At 36.3% G+C, this 19,634-nt stretch overlaps 1 protein-coding gene across 5 annotated transcripts in view; it reads right to left on the bottom strand.

Annotated features, from left to right (window-relative positions):
* Positions 1-202: 202 nt before the first annotated feature.
* dync1i1a (dynein cytoplasmic 1 intermediate chain 1a) overlaps positions 203-19,634 on the bottom strand; it is an 84,945-nt gene continuing 65,513 nt past the window's right edge. For all 5 annotated transcript variants that reach the window (XM_067411277.1, XM_067411275.1, XM_067411276.1 and 2 more), the window contains 3 exons: positions 10,082-10,222; positions 2,797-2,922; positions 203-339 (listed from right to left, as the gene is read on the bottom strand). In XM_067411277.1, the coding sequence (XP_067267378.1) occupies positions 229-339; positions 2,797-2,922; positions 10,082-10,222 (378 nt within the window). In that variant the 3' untranslated portion in view covers positions 203-228. The remainder of the gene's footprint in view (positions 340-2,796; positions 2,923-10,081; positions 10,223-19,634) is intronic.

Below are 19,634 nucleotides of genomic sequence, written 5' to 3' on the forward strand. Positions count from 1 at the left end.
GGTTGACCAATGAAATCGTCTGCGAGGTTGGGTTTGTGCTTGAAAAAAATCATGCAGTATTTTTACCCAGCCTTGGTAAACAATGCCACATTTCTCATTAGATTTGGACAAACGGTCACTTTGGATAAATGGTAAACAGCACAGTACTAGTGGGCATGCTAATTGTGTGTGTTACATCAGGCTCAGTCTGGGTTTGTGATGACGCTGATCCTGCTCATGGGTACGTGTTTACGTGGACAACTCCACAGGCCCCTCCTCCTCACCGTCCCCGCGGTTGGCACGGATCTCCATCAGTGTGCGGCCGAAGTGGGTCCAGTCCTCACTGTGGGGCACGGCCAGCTGCAACAGATAAGCATTTTAGAAATCCAGTGCCAAAAACACTCCCCCCACCTCTCCAAAACGCCACATCAAGAGCAAAGCTACGCATTACATGTGCTGTCACAGTGTGGGAGAGGAAAGAGATCACCACACATTGTGATTCAGAGACAGAACAATAAAGCTGCTTGTTTGGCCTTTGAGTGCTGAATATTTATCGTGTCAGTTCTCAGGAAGGGGAAGATGGGGACTATAGGCCGGCTGGGTGACGATGTGGGATCGCTTTCTGCTGTCAGAGTCAGATTTAGATGAGAAAGGAAGGCTGCCTGCCGCCCATGCTGAGACAGAGAGGGAGAGAGATCGAGAGAGAGAGAGATCTACAGGGTTTAATTAAACAGGAATAGAGAGGTGGGAGGAGATGACAGCCACTTCCAAACCAAAGACCAAATCAAGCTCTTTTATAGTACAGCAGGGGGTCTCAAGAGGCCTTCACCTCACAACACTGGGATTTGATCACTATATATGTAGGCTATATTAGAGAGATAGAGTGTGCATATGAGAGAAAGTTATAGATTTGATGTGGAAAAGGTTTCATAAAACTTGAAAAATACAATTTTTAAGAAAAGTTTAAATTTAATAAATGCAAAAACATTTATTATCAAGTAAAACGTATCGCCATATTTTGTACCGTGTATATTGTAATTATAATTTACATTATTTAAAAAAAGGTTTAAACATTTTTTTAAGGTATCGTCATACATTTTGCGAAATTAAATAACCTTGTCTATATCTGACATTTCACTGAGCTTAAAGGGGACCTCTAATGCCCCTTTTACAAGATGTAATGTAAGTCTCTGGTGTCTCCAGAATGTCTCTGTGAAGTTTCAGCTCAAAATCCCCCACAAATCATTTATTATAGCTTGTCAAATTTGCCCCTATTTGGGTGTGAGCAAAAACACACAGTTTTTGTGTGTGTCCCTTTAAATGCAAATGAGCTGCTGCTCCCGGCCCCCTTTCCAGAAGAGGGCGGAGCTTTAACAGCTCAACAACAACAAAGCTGGAGAATATCACGCAGCCAAAATGAGGATTGTCAGTAACGGTGTTCAGCCTTACATTGTTCAAACCGGAGTCGAACACTGATGGAGAGACTCAGGAAGAAGTTACAACTTTTAGAATGAAACTGGACGTTTCTGAATGGTTAGTGGATAAATTTATGTAGTTGCTGTGGAGTGGATTCAACTCATCCACTACCATGTGCTGTCATGTTCATATTTTGTGCAAATCCAGAGTTGAATTGACCCTCGTTTGTGAAGCAATCCGGCGTAAAATGACGGCATGTCAATAACTCTCTACTACATCAACTCTTCCTCTTCTCTAAAGCAGCCCAACATGGCCTCATCCTATTTGTTGCGTGTTCCCGGGGCCAGGGCCAAATGTAAATTTTGGGTTTGTGATGTCACCAACCTGGGAAAAAGCTTGTTGTAGTCCATGCATTAACTAATGTTAATAAATGAGACCTTATTGTAAAGTGTTACCATTTTTTTAGGAAATAATAAAATATGTTAAACAACTCTGAAACAAAAAAACATGAATGCAAACACCCCAAAATGTCTGAACAGAATGTTGCTTCCTTTGTTTTGCCACAAGGGGCACTATAGCAGATAGTCACATAGAAGTCTTCTTCTATGGTCCACTAGAACAAAGCAAGATTTTAAAGACAATCTAAAGCATATTTCTAGCCTTAAAAACACTCTGTTACTAGTGGTGACCTGCGGTTTTAGAACAAAACGCATTTAATGATATCTGAACTTTACGCAATGTGACTCAAGCGTAGTGAAAACATGCGGTGGTGATCCAAAGCAAATATTTAACACAGTCTACTAAATATAACACAAAGGGGACCTTGGCAGTCCTCAGAAGTGGTACTTCTCACCACGACTGGAAGATGGTGACGGTCTCTGCTGATGGAAGCCATGTTGAGTGCTTTTTGTAAATAAGCCCCCGTTCCACCGAAACCCTTCAACTTTCCTTCACTTCATTTTATTGATGACCCACCATTATCATCAGCCCAAGGAGCCCACATGCTCGACCGACGTACTCTCCAATTACCACAATACACTGCGCTAAGATTAGCACTGCCCCACACATGAGGCGAACCCGGAGCCCGAAAAGAACATGGTGAACATGGGAGTCCTCGTGGTTTGCTGCTCTGTGGCGGTGGTTAATTCATGTGGAGACGGCCTTAAAATAAAAGACTCAAACAAAAACGAGCTAGCCATGCAGAGAGCTAGGTAAACATGCAAACCCTTTATGTCAAACTCTGAGAGATTCAATTTCACTTCCACTTTCATTCCGCATCCAGGCAGTGCTGGGTTCATGATGTTCGTAAAGCTGCTGTACAGCTGAAAATAATCCCGAGGGGATAATAATAACAGTAATTTTGCACATTACGATTCTTAATTACTGACAAAAGATTCATACCTCTCCAACGTCGTATATCCACACACGCCCCTCCGAGTCTCCCACGGCGACCTCTTTGCCCCCAGCGGCCCATCTGACGCGGTTCAGAGCGGGGGCTCCCTCTATTGTCACACTAGCGCTGGGCACCTGGACTCAAAACACACCTCTAATCAAACACAGCTTCATATCAAACACACGATATGTCAGTTATGCTCTCACAGAGGACACTCTCTCATAGTGCAGGAGACTTAATGGAATTCTTACTGTAGGTATAATGTACCGTTTTTGAAAGAAGGCTCTTCAGAAATCATTCTAATATGCTGATTTGATCCTCAAGAAACATTTCTTATTATTAACAATATTGAAAACCATGGAAGCTTGTTTCCACCACTGAATAAAAAATAAAAAAGTAATTGCGACTTTTTATGTCACAATTCCCACTTTTTACTCAGAATTGCGATATAAACTCACAATTCCCACTTTTTTCTCAGAATTGCGTGATATAAACTCACAATTCCAACTTTTTTTCCTCAGAATTATGATATAAACAATTCCCACTTTTTTCTCAGAATTTCGTGATATAAATTCACAATTCCCACTTTTTTTCACAGAATTGCATGATTTAAACTCACAATTCCGACTTTTTTCCCTCAGAATTGATATAAACTCACAATTCCCACTTTTTTCTCAGAATTCCGTGATATAAACTCACAATTCCCACTTTTTTCTCAGAATTTCGTGATATAAACTCACAATTCCAACTTTTTTTCCTCAGAATTATGATATAAACAATTCCCACTTTTTTTCTCAGAATTTTGTGATATACACTCACAATTCCCACTTTTTTCACAGAATTGCATGATATAAACTCACAATTCCGACTTTTTTCCCTCAGAATTATGATATAAACTCACAATTCCCACTTTTTACTCAGAATTGCGATATAAACTCACAATTCCCACTTTTTTCCTCAGAATTGCGTGATATAAACTCACAATTCCAACTTTTTTTCCTCAGAATTATGATATAAACAATTCCCACTTTTTTCTCAGAATTTCGTGATATAAACTCACAATTCCCACTTTTTTTCACAGAATTGCATGATATAAACTCACAATTCCGACTTTTTTCCCTCAGAATTATGATATAAACTCACAATTCCCACTTTTTTCTCAGAATTCCGTGATATAAACTCACAATTCCCACTTTTTTCTCAGAATTTCGTGATATAAACTCACAATTCCAACTTTTTTTCCTCAGAATTATGATATAAACAATTCCCACTTTTTTCTCAGAATTATGATATAAACTCACAATTCCCACTTTTTTCTCAGAATTCCGTGATATAAACTCACAATTCCCACTTTTTTCACAGAATTGCGTGATATAAACTCACGATTCCCACTTTTTTCTCAGAATTCCGTGATATAAACTCACAATTCCCACTTTTTTCTCAGAATTGCGTGATATAAACTCACAATTCCAACTTTTTTTCCTCAGAATTGATATAAACTCACAATTCCCACTTTTTTCTCAGAATTCCGTGATATAAACTCACAATTCCCACTTTTTTCACAGAATTGCGTGATATAAACTCACGATTCCCACTTTTTTCTCAGAATTCCGTGATATAAACTCACAATTCCAACTTTTTTTCCTCAGAATTGATATAAACTCACAATTCCCACTTTTTTCTCAGAATTCCGTGATATAAACTCACAATTCCAACTTTTTTCACAGAATTGCGTGATATAAACTCACGATTCCCACTTTTTTCTCAGAATTCCGTGATATAAACTCACAATTCCCACTTTTTTCACAGAATTGCGTGATATAAACTCACGATTCCCACTTTTTTCTCAGAATTCCGTGATATAAACTCACAATTCCCACTTTTTTCTCAGAATTGCGTGATATAAACTCACAATTCCAACTTTTTTTCCTCAGAATTGATATAAACTCACAATTCCCACTTTTTTCTCAGAATTTCGTGATATAAACTCACAATTCCCACTTTTTTCACAGAATTGCATGATATAAACTCACAATTCCGACTTTTTTCCCTCGGAATTATGATATAAACTCACAATTCCCACTTTTTTCTCAGAATTCCGTGATATAAACTCACAATTCCCACTTTTTTCTCAGAATTCCGTGATATAAACTCACAATTCCCACTTTTTTCTCAGAATTTCGTGATATAAACTCACAATTCCCACTTTTTTCACAGAATTGCATGATATAAACTCACAATTCCGACTTTTTTCCCTCAGAATTATGATATAAACTCACAATTCCCACTTTTTTCTCAGAATTCCGTGATATAAACTCACAATTCCCACTTTTTTCTCAGAATTCCGTGATATAAACTCACAATTCCCACTTTTTTCTCAGAATTTCGTGATATAAACTCACAATTCCCACTTTTTTCACAGAATTGCATGATATAAACTCACAATTCCGACTTTTTTCCCTCAGAATTATGATATAAACTCACAATTCCCACTTTTTTCTCAGAATTCCGTGATATAAACTCACAATTCCCACTTTTTTCTCAGAATTCCGTGATATAAACTCACAATTCCCACTTTTTTCTCAGAATTCCGTGATATAAACTCACAATTCCCACTTTTTTCACAGAATTGCGTGATATAAACTCACGATTCCCACTTTTTTCTCAGAATTCCGTGATATAAACTCACAATTCCCACTTTTTTCACAGAATTGCGTGATATAAACTCACGATTCCCACTTTTTTCTCAGAATTCCGTGATATAAACTAACAATTCCCACTTTTTTCTCAGAATTGCGTGATATAAACTCACAATTCCAACTTTTTTTCCTCAGAATTGATATAAACTCACAATTCCCACTTTTTTCTCAGAATTTCGTGATATAAACTCACAATTCCCACTTTTTTCACAGAATTGCATGATATAAACTCACAATTCCGACTTTTTCCCCTCAGAATTATGATATAAACTCACAATTCCCATTTTTTCTCAGAATTCCGTGATATAAACTCACAATTCCCACTTTTTTCACAGAATTGCGTGATATAAACTCACAATTCCCACTTTTTTCTCAGAATTCCGTGATATAAACTCACAATTCCCACTTTTGAATGTAATTTGGAATCATATTTGGTGTTCTGAAAACTTGATGTTGTAATTTTGTAATTGTATAATGTGAACATTTACAGGCTATTGCATAAAAATTCAGGAAAAAAAGATTTAAAAAAAAAATGGAAATCGGTCACAAAACATCTTTTTGAAAATAACACATATCTGAAAATTTAATTTACAAAATTCAAACCTAACTCCATATTTCTCCAAAATATTAATGGCAATTATTTAGGGGCAATAAAAACAGACACAAATGACATAAAATGTTGACAGTTTAAAACGCATTTAAAACCCCAAAAATATCTGTTTTTCTTGTAGAAAAATTTGACTTCCATTGATGAAGTTGATGTAAAAACCTCAAATTCAAGGAAGATCATAGATACAGTAAATTACAACAAGAGGAATTAGAGTATAATAAATGTGTTAGTGCTATAACTGTTGGATTGGATATTATATAATATAAAGTCATGTTGTTAGGATGTCTAGTCGATGCTGAGCTCCAACAGGAAGAAGAGATGAATCCAAAGGAAATAGCAATGAGTGCTTTTAATGATTTCATAAATCAACATGAAAAGTTGCGGCGCACACATTAAAGCGATACACAGGCTCTGTTTGTGCGCGTGTGTGAGGTTGATTTCTGCCTATTACTTATGACAGTTAAGACTGGCCTGACATATGTTGTCAGCAAAGATGGAAGCTGTACGCTGGCTAATACAAAAGCTTCCTCGCTTCAGAACAGGCTAACCACAGCCTGAGAGCTATTAGCGAGCAGCTTCCTCCAAGAGTCAACTGCAAGGTTAAATTGGCTGCAAGCTTCTCTTCGCGTAAATTGGAACCAGGCGAGCCCACAGTCTGTTAATGGTGTTATGGGTGAATTTCTTTATAAATTGACAATGGAGAACTGTTGGCTGCTTTCTGGCACAAGATCTTTGCCTGTTTACGCATGTGTCGGTGTGTGCGTCAGCACTGGGGGCTCCTGGTGTTTTGGACAACATGCATTGTTCTTGAGGCAACACACACTCTTTCATTATCTCTTCTTAACAGACCAAACAAGCTGTTGACACTGGAATATGCAAAAAGACAGAGAAGGGGCACAAGTTACATAGGCCAGGGTCAAAGGTTACTGATATGAGATATATATATATATATATATATATATATATATATATATATATATATATATATATATATATATATATATATATATATACACTCTAAAAAATGCTGGGTTAAAAACAACCCAAGTTGGGTTGAAAATGAACAAACCCAGCAATTGGGTTGTTTTAACCCAACCTGCTGGGTAGTTTTATTTAAACCAACTATTATTTAAAAATTGCTGTATGGCTAGCTTAAAATGAACCCAAAATAGTTGGGAAATTAAAAACCAGATGCAATTAGAGGCAACAATAATAGACAAAAGGTGAATGTTTATTAATAAGCTTTAATATTTTATTAATATAAATTTAATAGTTTCATAGTTTATTAATACATTTATTAATAAGCAATTTAATAAATGTTTATTGTTTAATAATTATTCATTGAACATTAATAAATGTTCATTTCCAACATTATTTGGGTTAATTTTAATTAAGCAATACAGTCATTTTTAAACAACAGTTGAGTTAAATAAAACTACCCAGCAGGTTGGGCAAACATTTAACCCTACCGCTGGGTTAAAACAACCCAATTGCTGGGTTTGTCCATTTTCAACCCAACTTGGGTTGTTTTTAACCCAGCATTTTTTAGAGTGTATATATACATACATACAGTATATTTGTTATTATGCCGAATATCAGCTAACATTAGAGCAAAGTAGAGGAAATATCAAATATTGGCTATGATATGGGTTTGAATTCAGCTCACGTTGTGTCCCCATTCACCAAAGTCTTTAAATCTACATGAAATGGTGTTTGCAACTGATTTACATTTGTATTTTACTAGTTTACTTGAGTTAAACAGGATGTTTAAAAATATATAAGATGGGATTGATCTTATATAATCAGATGTGACATGAAAAGTGGTTACTATATGAGAGCTGGTTAGAAAAATAAGAGGGCTTGATTATAAGAAAAGGCAATTTTGTAAAATAAAAGATTACACTGACAAGCATTATTTTCCAAGAGTCATTCAGTCGGACCAGAAATGTGTGTTGATTTCAAGTTGACTTTAGTATATATGATTTACAATCAGTGAGCTGGTTGTTGGTTACCTTCCACCAAACACACATGCAGAGAGAGGGTGAGTCGAGAACAGCGAAGAGAATCTCAGAGCAATATGTAATTAAAGTGGGTGTGTATTCCTCAGTGGACAGGCAGTGTCAGTCAGAGCAGATCTCATTTCACACAGGAGAGATGTAACACCCAACAGCTCTGTGGCCTCAGGGGTCGGCATGTCCACCATTACGGACTGACGTATTGTGTGTATGGTCCATGTAGCACTAAGTCAGCTGTCACATGAAACAACATCATAGCATGTGATGTACAATGACACTCCATTATCAGTGATAAACGCTGCTGGATCCAGGATATGACAGTTAATATGACCTCATCATTCCACAGTCTGCATGCCAATACACTGCAAAAATCAGTTCAATCTGTGTTTTTGCCTTGTTTTCAGAAAAATAAAGATAATAAGACTCATTTTCTGTTTTATATTTAATTTTTTGTACTAAAACAATTATGCATATATTTTGAAGTTTTATTTATTCTTTAAATAATGTTTATTTTCCTAATTCAATGTTTTTTTTTGTTTTCAGAAAATATATCTTAAATATTTTATTATTTTAATATTTTTATTTAAAAAATTATTTTCATATATTTATATATATATTTATATTAGTTTATTTTCATATAATCAAAGTAATTGCATATTAAAGTATAAAATTAACAAAATTAAGCTTATGTTTGAAACAAGATAACAAAATAAATTCAGTGGACTAAAAAAAAACAATTACATATTAAATATTAATAAAATTAATTATACGAACTATAGAAATATATACAAAACAACTACATTGGAGTAAGAAAAATAATTAATTATATATATTAGTCAAACCAAAAATTATTCAGACATTTTTGATATTTTTATAGCAGGACAATATAGTTAATTTATGTAAAGTGAGGATAGCAAAATAAAGTAAACTGTTACATATTATACCTAAAAATTCTTCATACAGTGAACTACCAGTAAAATTGATAAAAATTTGGAACCAAAAATTATTCAAACACTTTGACCTGACCATGTTTTGCTTAAGTGTTATTTTTTTCTGACACAGTTTAACTCTGAGATCTTGTCATATTTTATTACCATTTTTATTTTTTAAACTACAGCTCTGGAAAAAAATAAGAGACCACTCCAAGTTCAGAAATCAATGTTAAGTGGTCTCTTAATTTTTTTCCATAGCTCTATATATATTTTTTCTGTCAGGCGCATCATATATAGAACCTTTTAGGATTACTCATCATGAGATAATTTTATGAATTTAATTGAATTTATGAATTTAAGCTGTAATTCTTTAATTCTGTTTTAATTAAATTTTTAATTTTAAATTATTATTATTATTATTAATTTTAAATTGCAAACACATTTTAGAATGGAAACAACCTGTTAGAATGAAAGTATTATGCAATCATTTAAGTAATTTCTCCTCATCTAGAAACTTTTTGGCATAAAGTGTTCTTTAAAATTGAACTCTAGGGTTCTAAACAGAATCCCATTTAATCCTTTTTTTAAGAGTGCACTCGTTTTTTCTTCCCAAGTAAATGTGTCTTGTTTTAGGAATGTTTAAAAATATTGAAACAAAATTTTTTTTGCAGTGTACCTCAATCCCATACATAAAGTGATTGTCCGCGACATCAGGTCTTGAGGGACGGTGGCCCTAGAGGACCAGGTTAAACCGCTTTGCTGGGCCATAGCCCATGAGAACTCAATGACTCTGGAATGGTGGAGAGAGAGGAATCCGCACACATCGGAGTAATTAGCCTTAAGCTTGCAGACTATGTGTGTGTGGGAAAGAACGTCGCTGGAGTGTTGTGCGAGCTGTTGGTGAGGAGCTGTCAGAAAGCTGATTTAAAGGCGGGCTGTGGGGAGACGCCCACACAGAAAGGAACTTGTTGTTGTTTTGATGCATCTTTGGCCTGGCGTGATATGGGGGACCAGATCGACCGAGAGCGTTACCTCACCTCAGTGTCGTTGTTCAAGTTCCACAGATCCAGGCGCCCCATGCCGTCCACGGCGGCGAAGAGCGAGGGGTGCACGGGAGACCACATCACATCGTAGACATAGTCTGCATTATCCTCAAACGAGTAGAGCGGCTTGTTTTGCTGAGGGGGACACAAAATGAGAAAAAGAAGGTGAAATATAAAGAGAAAGGGGCAATGAAAGGGCAAACAGGACAAGCAAGAAGATGGTGGGGTTGTAAGAGTACAGCCTCTGCCGAGAGAGCGGGTGAAGACTGAGAGAATGAGTGAGTGGCATAGGCAGTAGACAGAGTGGCGCTGCTGCAGCCCTCGGGCCTGTCTGGGATTGGGCTAATTAAAACCTTTGCACATTCAAGCAGTGTCATAAAAAAACACTAGATGAAAGTCTCTCCAAGGTGTACTGTAACCTAAGTGTAACAGCTGTCTGTGGCATAGAAGAAAAGAGAATAAAGGAGAGAGAGAGAGAGAGAGAGAGAGAGAGAGAGGGATAGGGTGAGGTAGAGATCCTGAGGATTGCTGGATGCATTCCGAACAGGTACGAAGGAGACAGCTGGGCGGGAGCGATGCAAACCACAGCACGATAATGAACCACAGAGAGACACACTGAAGAATGTGCACTGAGCCACGCCACCACACCAAAAGACAACATGCTGTGTGCATACTTCATCTGAAAATCTTAATCTGACATGGTCCAATCATAAAATGATAAAGAAAAACATACACAAAACATTAAATATGAATGAATAAACAAAGCTTTTTTTATATGCACTAGTGTTCAAAAGTTTGGGGTCAGTATGTTTCAGTAATACTTTAATTCATCAAGGATGGATTAAATTGAACAAAAGTGACAATTAAAAGGCACAATATGTAAGATTTTTGGATTAAATAACCAAAAACCACTAGAACAATGTTATATATTTTGTTGACTTGTGTACTTACATGATCCTAAATGTTTCAAAGAATGTTTTAATCCAGAGAAATAAGCCATTTTAACCAGGACACGGACTGTGTCCGTGCATTGCCTTTCAATGACATCATACCTGCGTAACCCTTGATTTTTTATTTTGTAGAAACTATGGAAACACCAAAGATGCTTTAAAGGTGCAGTATGTAAGATTTCTGTCTGCTAGACGCCTATTCAAAACAAGGCGTAGCTTGATGACGCCAATTTTGAGCGCGGAATCTTGGGACATGTGGTCTCCATCTCAACGGACGATGGATCAGAATGGGGATTGGACTCGGGAAGAAATCATGTTCATAGATGCGATTATTAACGTTACTGAAGTATGAAGCAGAGCAGGAGCGAGTGTTGTGGGAGCTGAAAGAGGCTGCTGGAGCGACTGCGCAACACACGGCGTGAGCAGCGGGACTTTTATTATGACACAGTCGCCGGCGCTGCTACCACTTTTCCAGTCATGAGTATGAGGTAACACAGCTCTGTTTATCATATTAGATACATTTGAGTGTGTTGAAAATGATGTTATAATGTTACTCTGTGAGTTCGCTTGGCAGCTGCTGTGAGAGAATTGTTGCACACTACAGTAAGCTAGATTGATATTAAAATATCATATGAAATGCTGGATGGCTTGTGTTGATAAATGGCATGCAATTAATTTTAAAACAGAGAAAATGCTGTATTACTGTCATTAAAAATAAAGCTGCATCTGATTATGCTATGTTAGCTGACAAAAAATTGTGTTTTTCTCTGAGGCGTGGTAAAGCATGGTACTCACAAAAAAAAAAAAAAAAATCAAGAAAATTAGATTTAAACTATAAGACTAAAGGTGTTGAGCTATATAACAATAATTAGTTTTATGTCTATAAATATATCAAAACAGTTGTTTCCTTGTCTATTAAAATGTGTAATATATTAAAGCGTCTTTGGTGTTTCCATGGTTTATACAAAATAAAACCGGAAACCGAGGGTAACGCGGGTATGACGCAACTGACAGGCGACTCCTCACACGTCTCGGAGCCTTGGGTAAAATTGCAATTTTCTCATGATTTACAAATAGTTGGAAACATTTGGGATATTGCAAGTACACTGGCCTAGTGATTTTTGGATATTTTACTGCAAAAATATTGCACCTTTAATATATTATGTATTTATTAGACATGTGAGCAACTGTTTACATTCATCGAAAGAAAACTAATCATTGTCATATAGCTCAATATAGTAAGTCTTATTGTTTAAATCTTGTTTTCTTGATTTACAGCGAGTACCATGTTTTACCATGCCTGATATTGATCTAGCTTACTGCAGTGTGCAACAAGTGTCTCATAGTAGCAAGCACAATAACAACTTTCAACACACAAATGTATGTAATATGATAAAACAGTGCTGCTTTACCCTACATACACATGACCGGAAGAAGCGGAGGCGGTCGTCTTCGGCATAGTAAAAGTTCTGCAGCGCTCATGATGTGTGTCACACTCGTCTCTCATTAGCAATCGCTCCAGCGGCCTCGTTCCACTCCAACGGCTTACAGCCACATAATGCTTCATACTACAGTAACATTAATAAATCTTTAATACATTAGCTCATCCATGAATATGATTTCTTCCCAAGTCCCGTAGGATTCTATACCATCGGCTGTAGACATGAAGACAACACCTCCCATTCCGTGAAATCAAGGCTTCATCAAGCTACACCATTTGTTTTCAATCTTAATAATTATCAGCAAATCAGCATATTAGAATGATTTCTGAAGGATCATGTGACACTGAAGACTGGAGTAATGATGCTGTAAAATTTCAAATTTTAAAGTATATTAAAACAGAAAACAGTTATTTTAAAAATTTTAATAATATTTCACAATATTACTCTTTTTACTTTATTTTTGATCAAATAAATGCAGCCTTGGCGAGCAGAAGAAAAAATCTCACAAACCTTAAACTTTTGATCGGTAGTGTTACTAGTGTAGATTAACACCTAGAGTACAACAGCCAATAAAATGTTCTTTTTCTGATGCAAAAAATATATGATGATAAAAATTTTTTAGACAGAACACAGTTTGTGTGAAAAGTCAACCACTTATTCAACAGTTACAGGAAAATACTGATTTAATCAACTTCAAAACAGATTGTCATTGCACATGAGAGCTCATGAGTCAGGAAACTTTTGCAATGCAAGCCGACAAACATTGACAACACAGAGAGAGTATTTCATTTGATGCAAATAAAACTAAGGCTGTGAGAAAACCCATGAAAAATCCACCAGTATGAAATGAATGGTGGTTTATATTTCACTTTCAGTTTGTTATGTGGCGCTATGGTAATTTTGTTATTTACTTATGCTATGATCAAACCAGTAGGTCCAATTAGAACTTTAACTATGCTCAACAGTCGATCTGATCCACAGGATCCACGGCCACAAATCCAAATCCTGAAGGCGCCAGTGCTGATTCTGCTCTCTCTGAGAACTACAGATCAGTTTGCAGGGCTTTTTTTCCCCTCTATTGCAAAGCAGCAGACCTCTCATTCATTCGATAACCTCCCTGATGCCTCCGCAGAGATCTAGTGATGGGATTTAGTATTTGTACTTGTTTAATACCCACTGTAAATGGTGATTATTCATGTCACCACCATCACAGACCTGGAAGAGGACCGTGATGCAGATCGAAAAGTCATCAAGGACTCGCCACGGGCACTTAAGGACACAAATTAGGGCACAAGGAGGGTTTTCCGAGCAGTGACTGGTCTTTGAAGGAAAACATACCAATGGTTTTATTTTCCATGTTTTAAACACTATTAGAAGAAAAAGTTCTATATAGAGCCTTGAAGGGTTTGGTTTAGGACACCAATAATCCTCTGGTGCTCCTCATTTAGAGGTCACAGTCATACTTATCCTGGTCAAAAGTGGCCGAACACCTCAAATTTAACTTTTTACAATCATTTTTTTTTTATTTAATATTTATTATTTTGAGAGAATTTGATGGTACTTAGTAATGTTTTTGCAATATCTGACCCACTTGGTTGTCCACAATTTTTACAGTAGAATACAATTAATTCATTCAAAATTATTTTTTTAATTAATTCTTTTTTTTGCTGTGCTTTTTTTCCTGCATCATGGGTGATTTGTAGATGTGTACCTCCAAAGAACTTTTATTTTCATTTCCCATTCATTTCTATGACAATAATTTCTGACGACGAGTGACTACATTTTTTAGGACCATTTAACCTTTTCGAATCATATCCACATTTTTTGTGTGTGTGTGTGTGTGTATGTGTGTGTGTTCAAATACACAAATCAAAAGTCACCAAGTGTCATACCATTCTGATAAGGTAAAAAAAAAAAACCTTTTCAGACAAAAGTGAACGAAGAGCACCAGAGGGATAAAGGGAACAAAATTATCTGTTAGCTCCAACTTGGTTATATAACATCCACAAAAATGGAGACAACTTTGTAACTCTTTTCCCGCCATTGAATAAATTTTCCGCTGTGGTGAGAAATCGAGTCCTCCCAAGAATTGGGTCTCCTTTAGGACCCTGAGTGATCCCATTAGTTCAATGGACTTTTAATGGGTAGTATTTTTAGCGCCTGATTATAATTCCTGCAAAATCACGTTATGATTTATATTGTTTAAAATGCGTTATAATGACCATTAATGTCTTTTAAAGCAGAACTAAGCAAGATTCGCGAAGCTCCCCCTACAGTTTCCTTCAGTGAATAACACTGTCATAAATACTCAAAGCGCAGCTCTGGACTACAATGACTACAACACTCGCCAGCGCAGTAGTTTTGCAAATACAGTACAAGAAAGAGGAGGTGGGTAATTTGCAAAAACAGTACACTCGATGGAGGTGGGTAATTTTCGAAATTGTCGTATAAAGACATAATATATACATTGTTTTTGAATTACCGTAAAGCATTTTGTCACTTTCGCGTGAACGTGAACATGAGACGAGATTGTTTCGGGTCGGTGCAGCTCAAGTTGCAAGTGCTGTATTCTGGCGTAGACGTGCCAGAGGGGGTTATAGTGCTCGCCTCAAACACACCACAACAAGTCAATTAACCATCGTAAGGACTTAGAAAACTATTTATGAAGGTAAAAAAAGTTACTTAGTTCTGCAATTACATGGTTCATATAACGTTACTAGTATTTAACTGCAGCTATAGGTTGTGAAATCAAGCATTTCTCATTCTTAAGGTGATGATACACGGGGCAACTTTTTGAGCAATGTTGCCGAGCAACGTTGCTTGGGCACTTTCCCATTGAGAATGAGCAACAAATTTATATCTGGATACGTTAGATCGGTTGTGGGCAATTTTTTGAGATCCTCCAATCAGAATGTTAGCAGCCGATCACGTGACCGGATCGGAGATTTCAGAAAAAATTCAAACAAGATGGCGGCCTCTCAGCGGCAGTGGAGCGGAGAAAAGGAGTGGGAACTTTTATCTTTTTACGCTAGTAAGTTGTCATGCGTCAACCCAAAACAGGGAATTTACCTCATATATTGCTTAAAATACCAACAACTGTCCGAAAGTAATGTGTGTATGCTGTAATGAAGCTATTGAATGATTTCAGTTAAATACTAAAATGACGGTATTTTTCAATGTCTGTAGTAGCGTAGGCTGTAGGGCGTTTGATATTTGAATAGCTTTTGATGCGATCGACGCGGGTTCGAATCCGCCTTTTGCCGAACTCGCTCTTCTCCCTTTTCCTGTCACAAATCAGATCGAAAGGAATTTATTTTTAATAAAAATGAAGAAAATATTTGAAAAGTTGAAATAAAGTGCCTAATAAGTGTTTATAATAAAGTATTTATTGAGTTGGCAATAGATTTGCTCCTCTCTGATTGGTTGCTACCAACTGTCTGTTTCCCTAATTAGTTGCCCTGTGTCTCATCAGGTTGCCCGTTGACGGCAACATTGCCCAGCAACATTGCTCAAAAAGTTGCCCCGTGTATCATCACCTTTACTTTTTTTTAAATTAGCCTATGTACTAGAATAGCATACATCTACCCGATTAGCCTGCTAGCTTAGCTTACATTATATTAGGTATGTTTTTTGCTTCCAATATAGTTCCCAATAACGTTTCAAATAAATGAAGTTTGTGTGTACTTAGCATGACTATACCATACCACTATACTATACTATACCACATTGCTATTATTGTATAAAATTAATTTTAAATTACTTTTACAGAACAAACTATGTTGCAACAATCCATATCCTTATTAAAAATATATTTTAGGCATGGTTGTGTTTCCAGTTTGTTTTATTATGCAATACATAGGCATTCATTTTATATTTCAAGCATGTTGTCTGTGCACTTAATTTAATAAACATCATACAATAGTGAAATGGGTTATAATTAGTCGAGACATTGTGATAACTTTTGATCAGGCATTACTGTCTGGGTCCTAAAGGAATCTCGATTCTTGGGGGGGACTTGATTTCTCATGACAGCGGCTTTCACTGTTAAGTGGTAGGGGGCGCTATTATGCATCTTCTCAAAGAGTAGAGAATCTCTAGATCAAAACACAGGCAAAAAAGGAGCAGAAACAATCAATAAAAGCATTGCCTATAGGGCTGCACAATTTATTGCATGATATGAAAAATAACATTGAACTTAAACGCGTTTTTCGCTTAAACAGAAGGATGCGATTATTTCTTTATGCGCAGCTTGTCAATGAAGTATGGCTCCAAGTATGGCTCCATCTGAAAGCACTGTGAGTTTGAGTCGCTTATAATGTACATTTGAAAAAGCAACACGCGTCAAACATCTTTCCAGACATGAGAAGCAGTTATTAACTTCTTGTCCAACAAAAAACAACATTTAATAACATGTTTTTATTCCAAACTCACTTCATGACAGTTGAGCATCGTACTGTGACATGATGTGGCTTCTTACACAGAATAAGGCAGTCGTGTGTTTATTAATCATGTTTAATCAAAGCATTTCAATCTTCTGTTTATTCAGATACAGCGATATGACGCATGTTATCTTCTTCTGTGGCAGGGCATATTTAGAGTTTCTGCACGAGTGCGCCCTCTGGCTTTCAGATGGAGAAGTATTTACTACCCATCACAGAGCCGTAAAGCTCTGACAAGCTGCGCATTAAATAATCCTTTGCCAAATCGCGTGCGGTATAATTGTGATAGATCGTGCAGACCTAGTTGCTTATGCACATTTTAGTCTTTGAAAAAAATGTTTTTGCTGAACATGTTGCTTTTTTATGAAACCCACATTCAAGTGTTGATAAAAAAAAGAATGCAGGTTTTTCAGAGGCTCTGTCCTTTCTTTTGATATATTGCATGTTCAGATATTCATACGGCATACAAATTTTGTGAAAATGATCAAAATGGCTACCGAGCTGGAAACGTATATATACAGCTATGGAAAAAATTAAGAGACCACTTAACATTGATTTCTGAACTTGGAGAGGTCTCTTAATTTTTTCCATAGCTGTATATATATAAATAAAGAAAAAACGCTGGTGGGGAAAGAGTTAATAAATACAAATTAAATATTATATATATTTTTATAACATAAAATGACAAATACTAACTCGTCAATGTCTAAAAATAGTAAGCCAGGTGTCATTTGAAATTCACATTACTGCATGTGACTGATAATGTGCGGAGACTCACAGGGTGCTTCGATCCGACTGAAGGTGTGCCCACAACCACACACAGGAGAAATAGACAGGACTGCATTCCTGCGGCTCTCCTCAAAGGGGAAGGAATTCCCCCGTCCCCAAAAAATAACACATGCACATCCATAACATCCCAGGAATGTTTTAATATCTGTCAGAATGCACAAAGTGTAAGATTTGTAGAGAAAATGCATGGAACACAACTTAAAGTGACAGGACGGTATGTTGTGGTTTCAGGAAGCTCAGCACTTTACGTACGCTTGTGCATATAGATAGCGATGAGTGTGAGAACATAATACATATACTGTAGCTCTCATTCATGCTGCTCTGCTGTATTAACCATCGCAGGGCCTGAGGCAGTAGATGCACCGCTTCCTTGTTAAATGACCCGTGTCCTCCATGTACTGCAGTTTATCTGGCCTTTTCTGCTTTTTAACTCCTTGTTAACTCGTTTTAAAGGGACGGTTCTCACAAAATGTATGTTTGTGTTCGGCAATATTTTTTAATGTTTTTCATCTCTTATGCTCATCAAGGCTGCTTTTATTTGATCAAAAATAGAGTAAAATGTTTTTGTGAAACATTATTACAATTTAAAAACATACAATTTAAAATATATTTTAACATGTAATTTATTCCTGTGATCAAAGCTGAATTTTCAGCATCATTACTCCAGTCTTCAGTGTCACATGATCCTTCAGAAATCTGATTTGCTGCTCAAGAAACATTTCTGATTATTATCAATGTTGAAAACAGTTGTGCTGCTTCAGATTTTAATGGAAACCAAGATTTTTTTTTCAGGTTTCTTTGATGAACAAAGTTCAACAGCATTTATTTAAATTAGAAATCTTTTGTAACATTATAAATGTCTTTACTGTCATTTTTGATCAATTTAATGTATCCTTTCTAAATAAAATGTTATAATTTCTTAAAATATATATATATATGTGTGTGTATATATTATTGACTTTTGAATGGTAGTAAACAAAATTCTGTAATCATTTACTCATCATCTTGTAAATTACATCATGTTTGGTCTGTTTTCTCACACAAAGCTATATTATGATCTCGAAAGACTTGAAATTTAACAAAAAGACCACTAAATTTAGCAAAATTTAGACCACTTTTATAGCTCTTTTTGATGCTCGAAAGCTTCAGTCCCTATTTACTGTAATAGCATTGGAAAAGGTCAAGCAACAGTTTCATTTCCACACAGAAATGAATATACTACAGGTTTGGAAGATCATGAAACTATCCCTTTAACTACTACTTATCCTTTCCGTTTCCACCGGGGTTGTGTCATCAACGTCTCTTTGTCAAGCTATTCCACTTTTCCATCGCTTTTTTAAATTTGTGCCTCTCTCCTCCCCTAACATTCCTTCTACGTCCATCTTTTATTCATACTTGGCCTTCATGCTTCCCTCACTCTGTGGTTAATGTGATCTGAGCCAGTATCTCCAGACACAGATTGCAGTATCTGTGAGCACAACCATGTCCATACGTCTCCCACCCTAGCCCGCTCTTGCTCAATCTCTTTGGTCCATGTGGTTTGAACCCCAATCAAGAGACTCAATCATTCATTTCTGAACTTGCAGATTAAGCTTCAAGGCAAAAAGCCATTGTCCAGTGGTCTCAAAGCTTTGGACACAGAACGGATTTACTTGCATGTACAAGACAGTGCCAAGATACTGTCCTCATTAACAAAGCAGAGCTTAAAATGCCCTTTAAAAACAATGTGCCTACATTAATGTTGGAAACGGTGTGTACATTTTGAATTAGCTTGGTTTGTACGCTACATATTAGGGTTTCGTACACAAAAAAACTGCATTTTATCCTGCTTTCCAGTCAAAACATCCTTAAAACAAGATGCATTTGTTTGAGAGCCAACAAAGATAAGAAAATAAATAATCTTGATTTACATTTTTTTCTGTACAGT

This window comes from Chanodichthys erythropterus, chromosome 15 (genome assembly GCF_024489055.1).
Source record: "Chanodichthys erythropterus isolate Z2021 chromosome 15, ASM2448905v1, whole genome shotgun sequence".
Classification (NCBI taxonomy): domain Eukaryota; kingdom Metazoa; phylum Chordata; class Actinopteri; order Cypriniformes; family Xenocyprididae; genus Chanodichthys; species Chanodichthys erythropterus.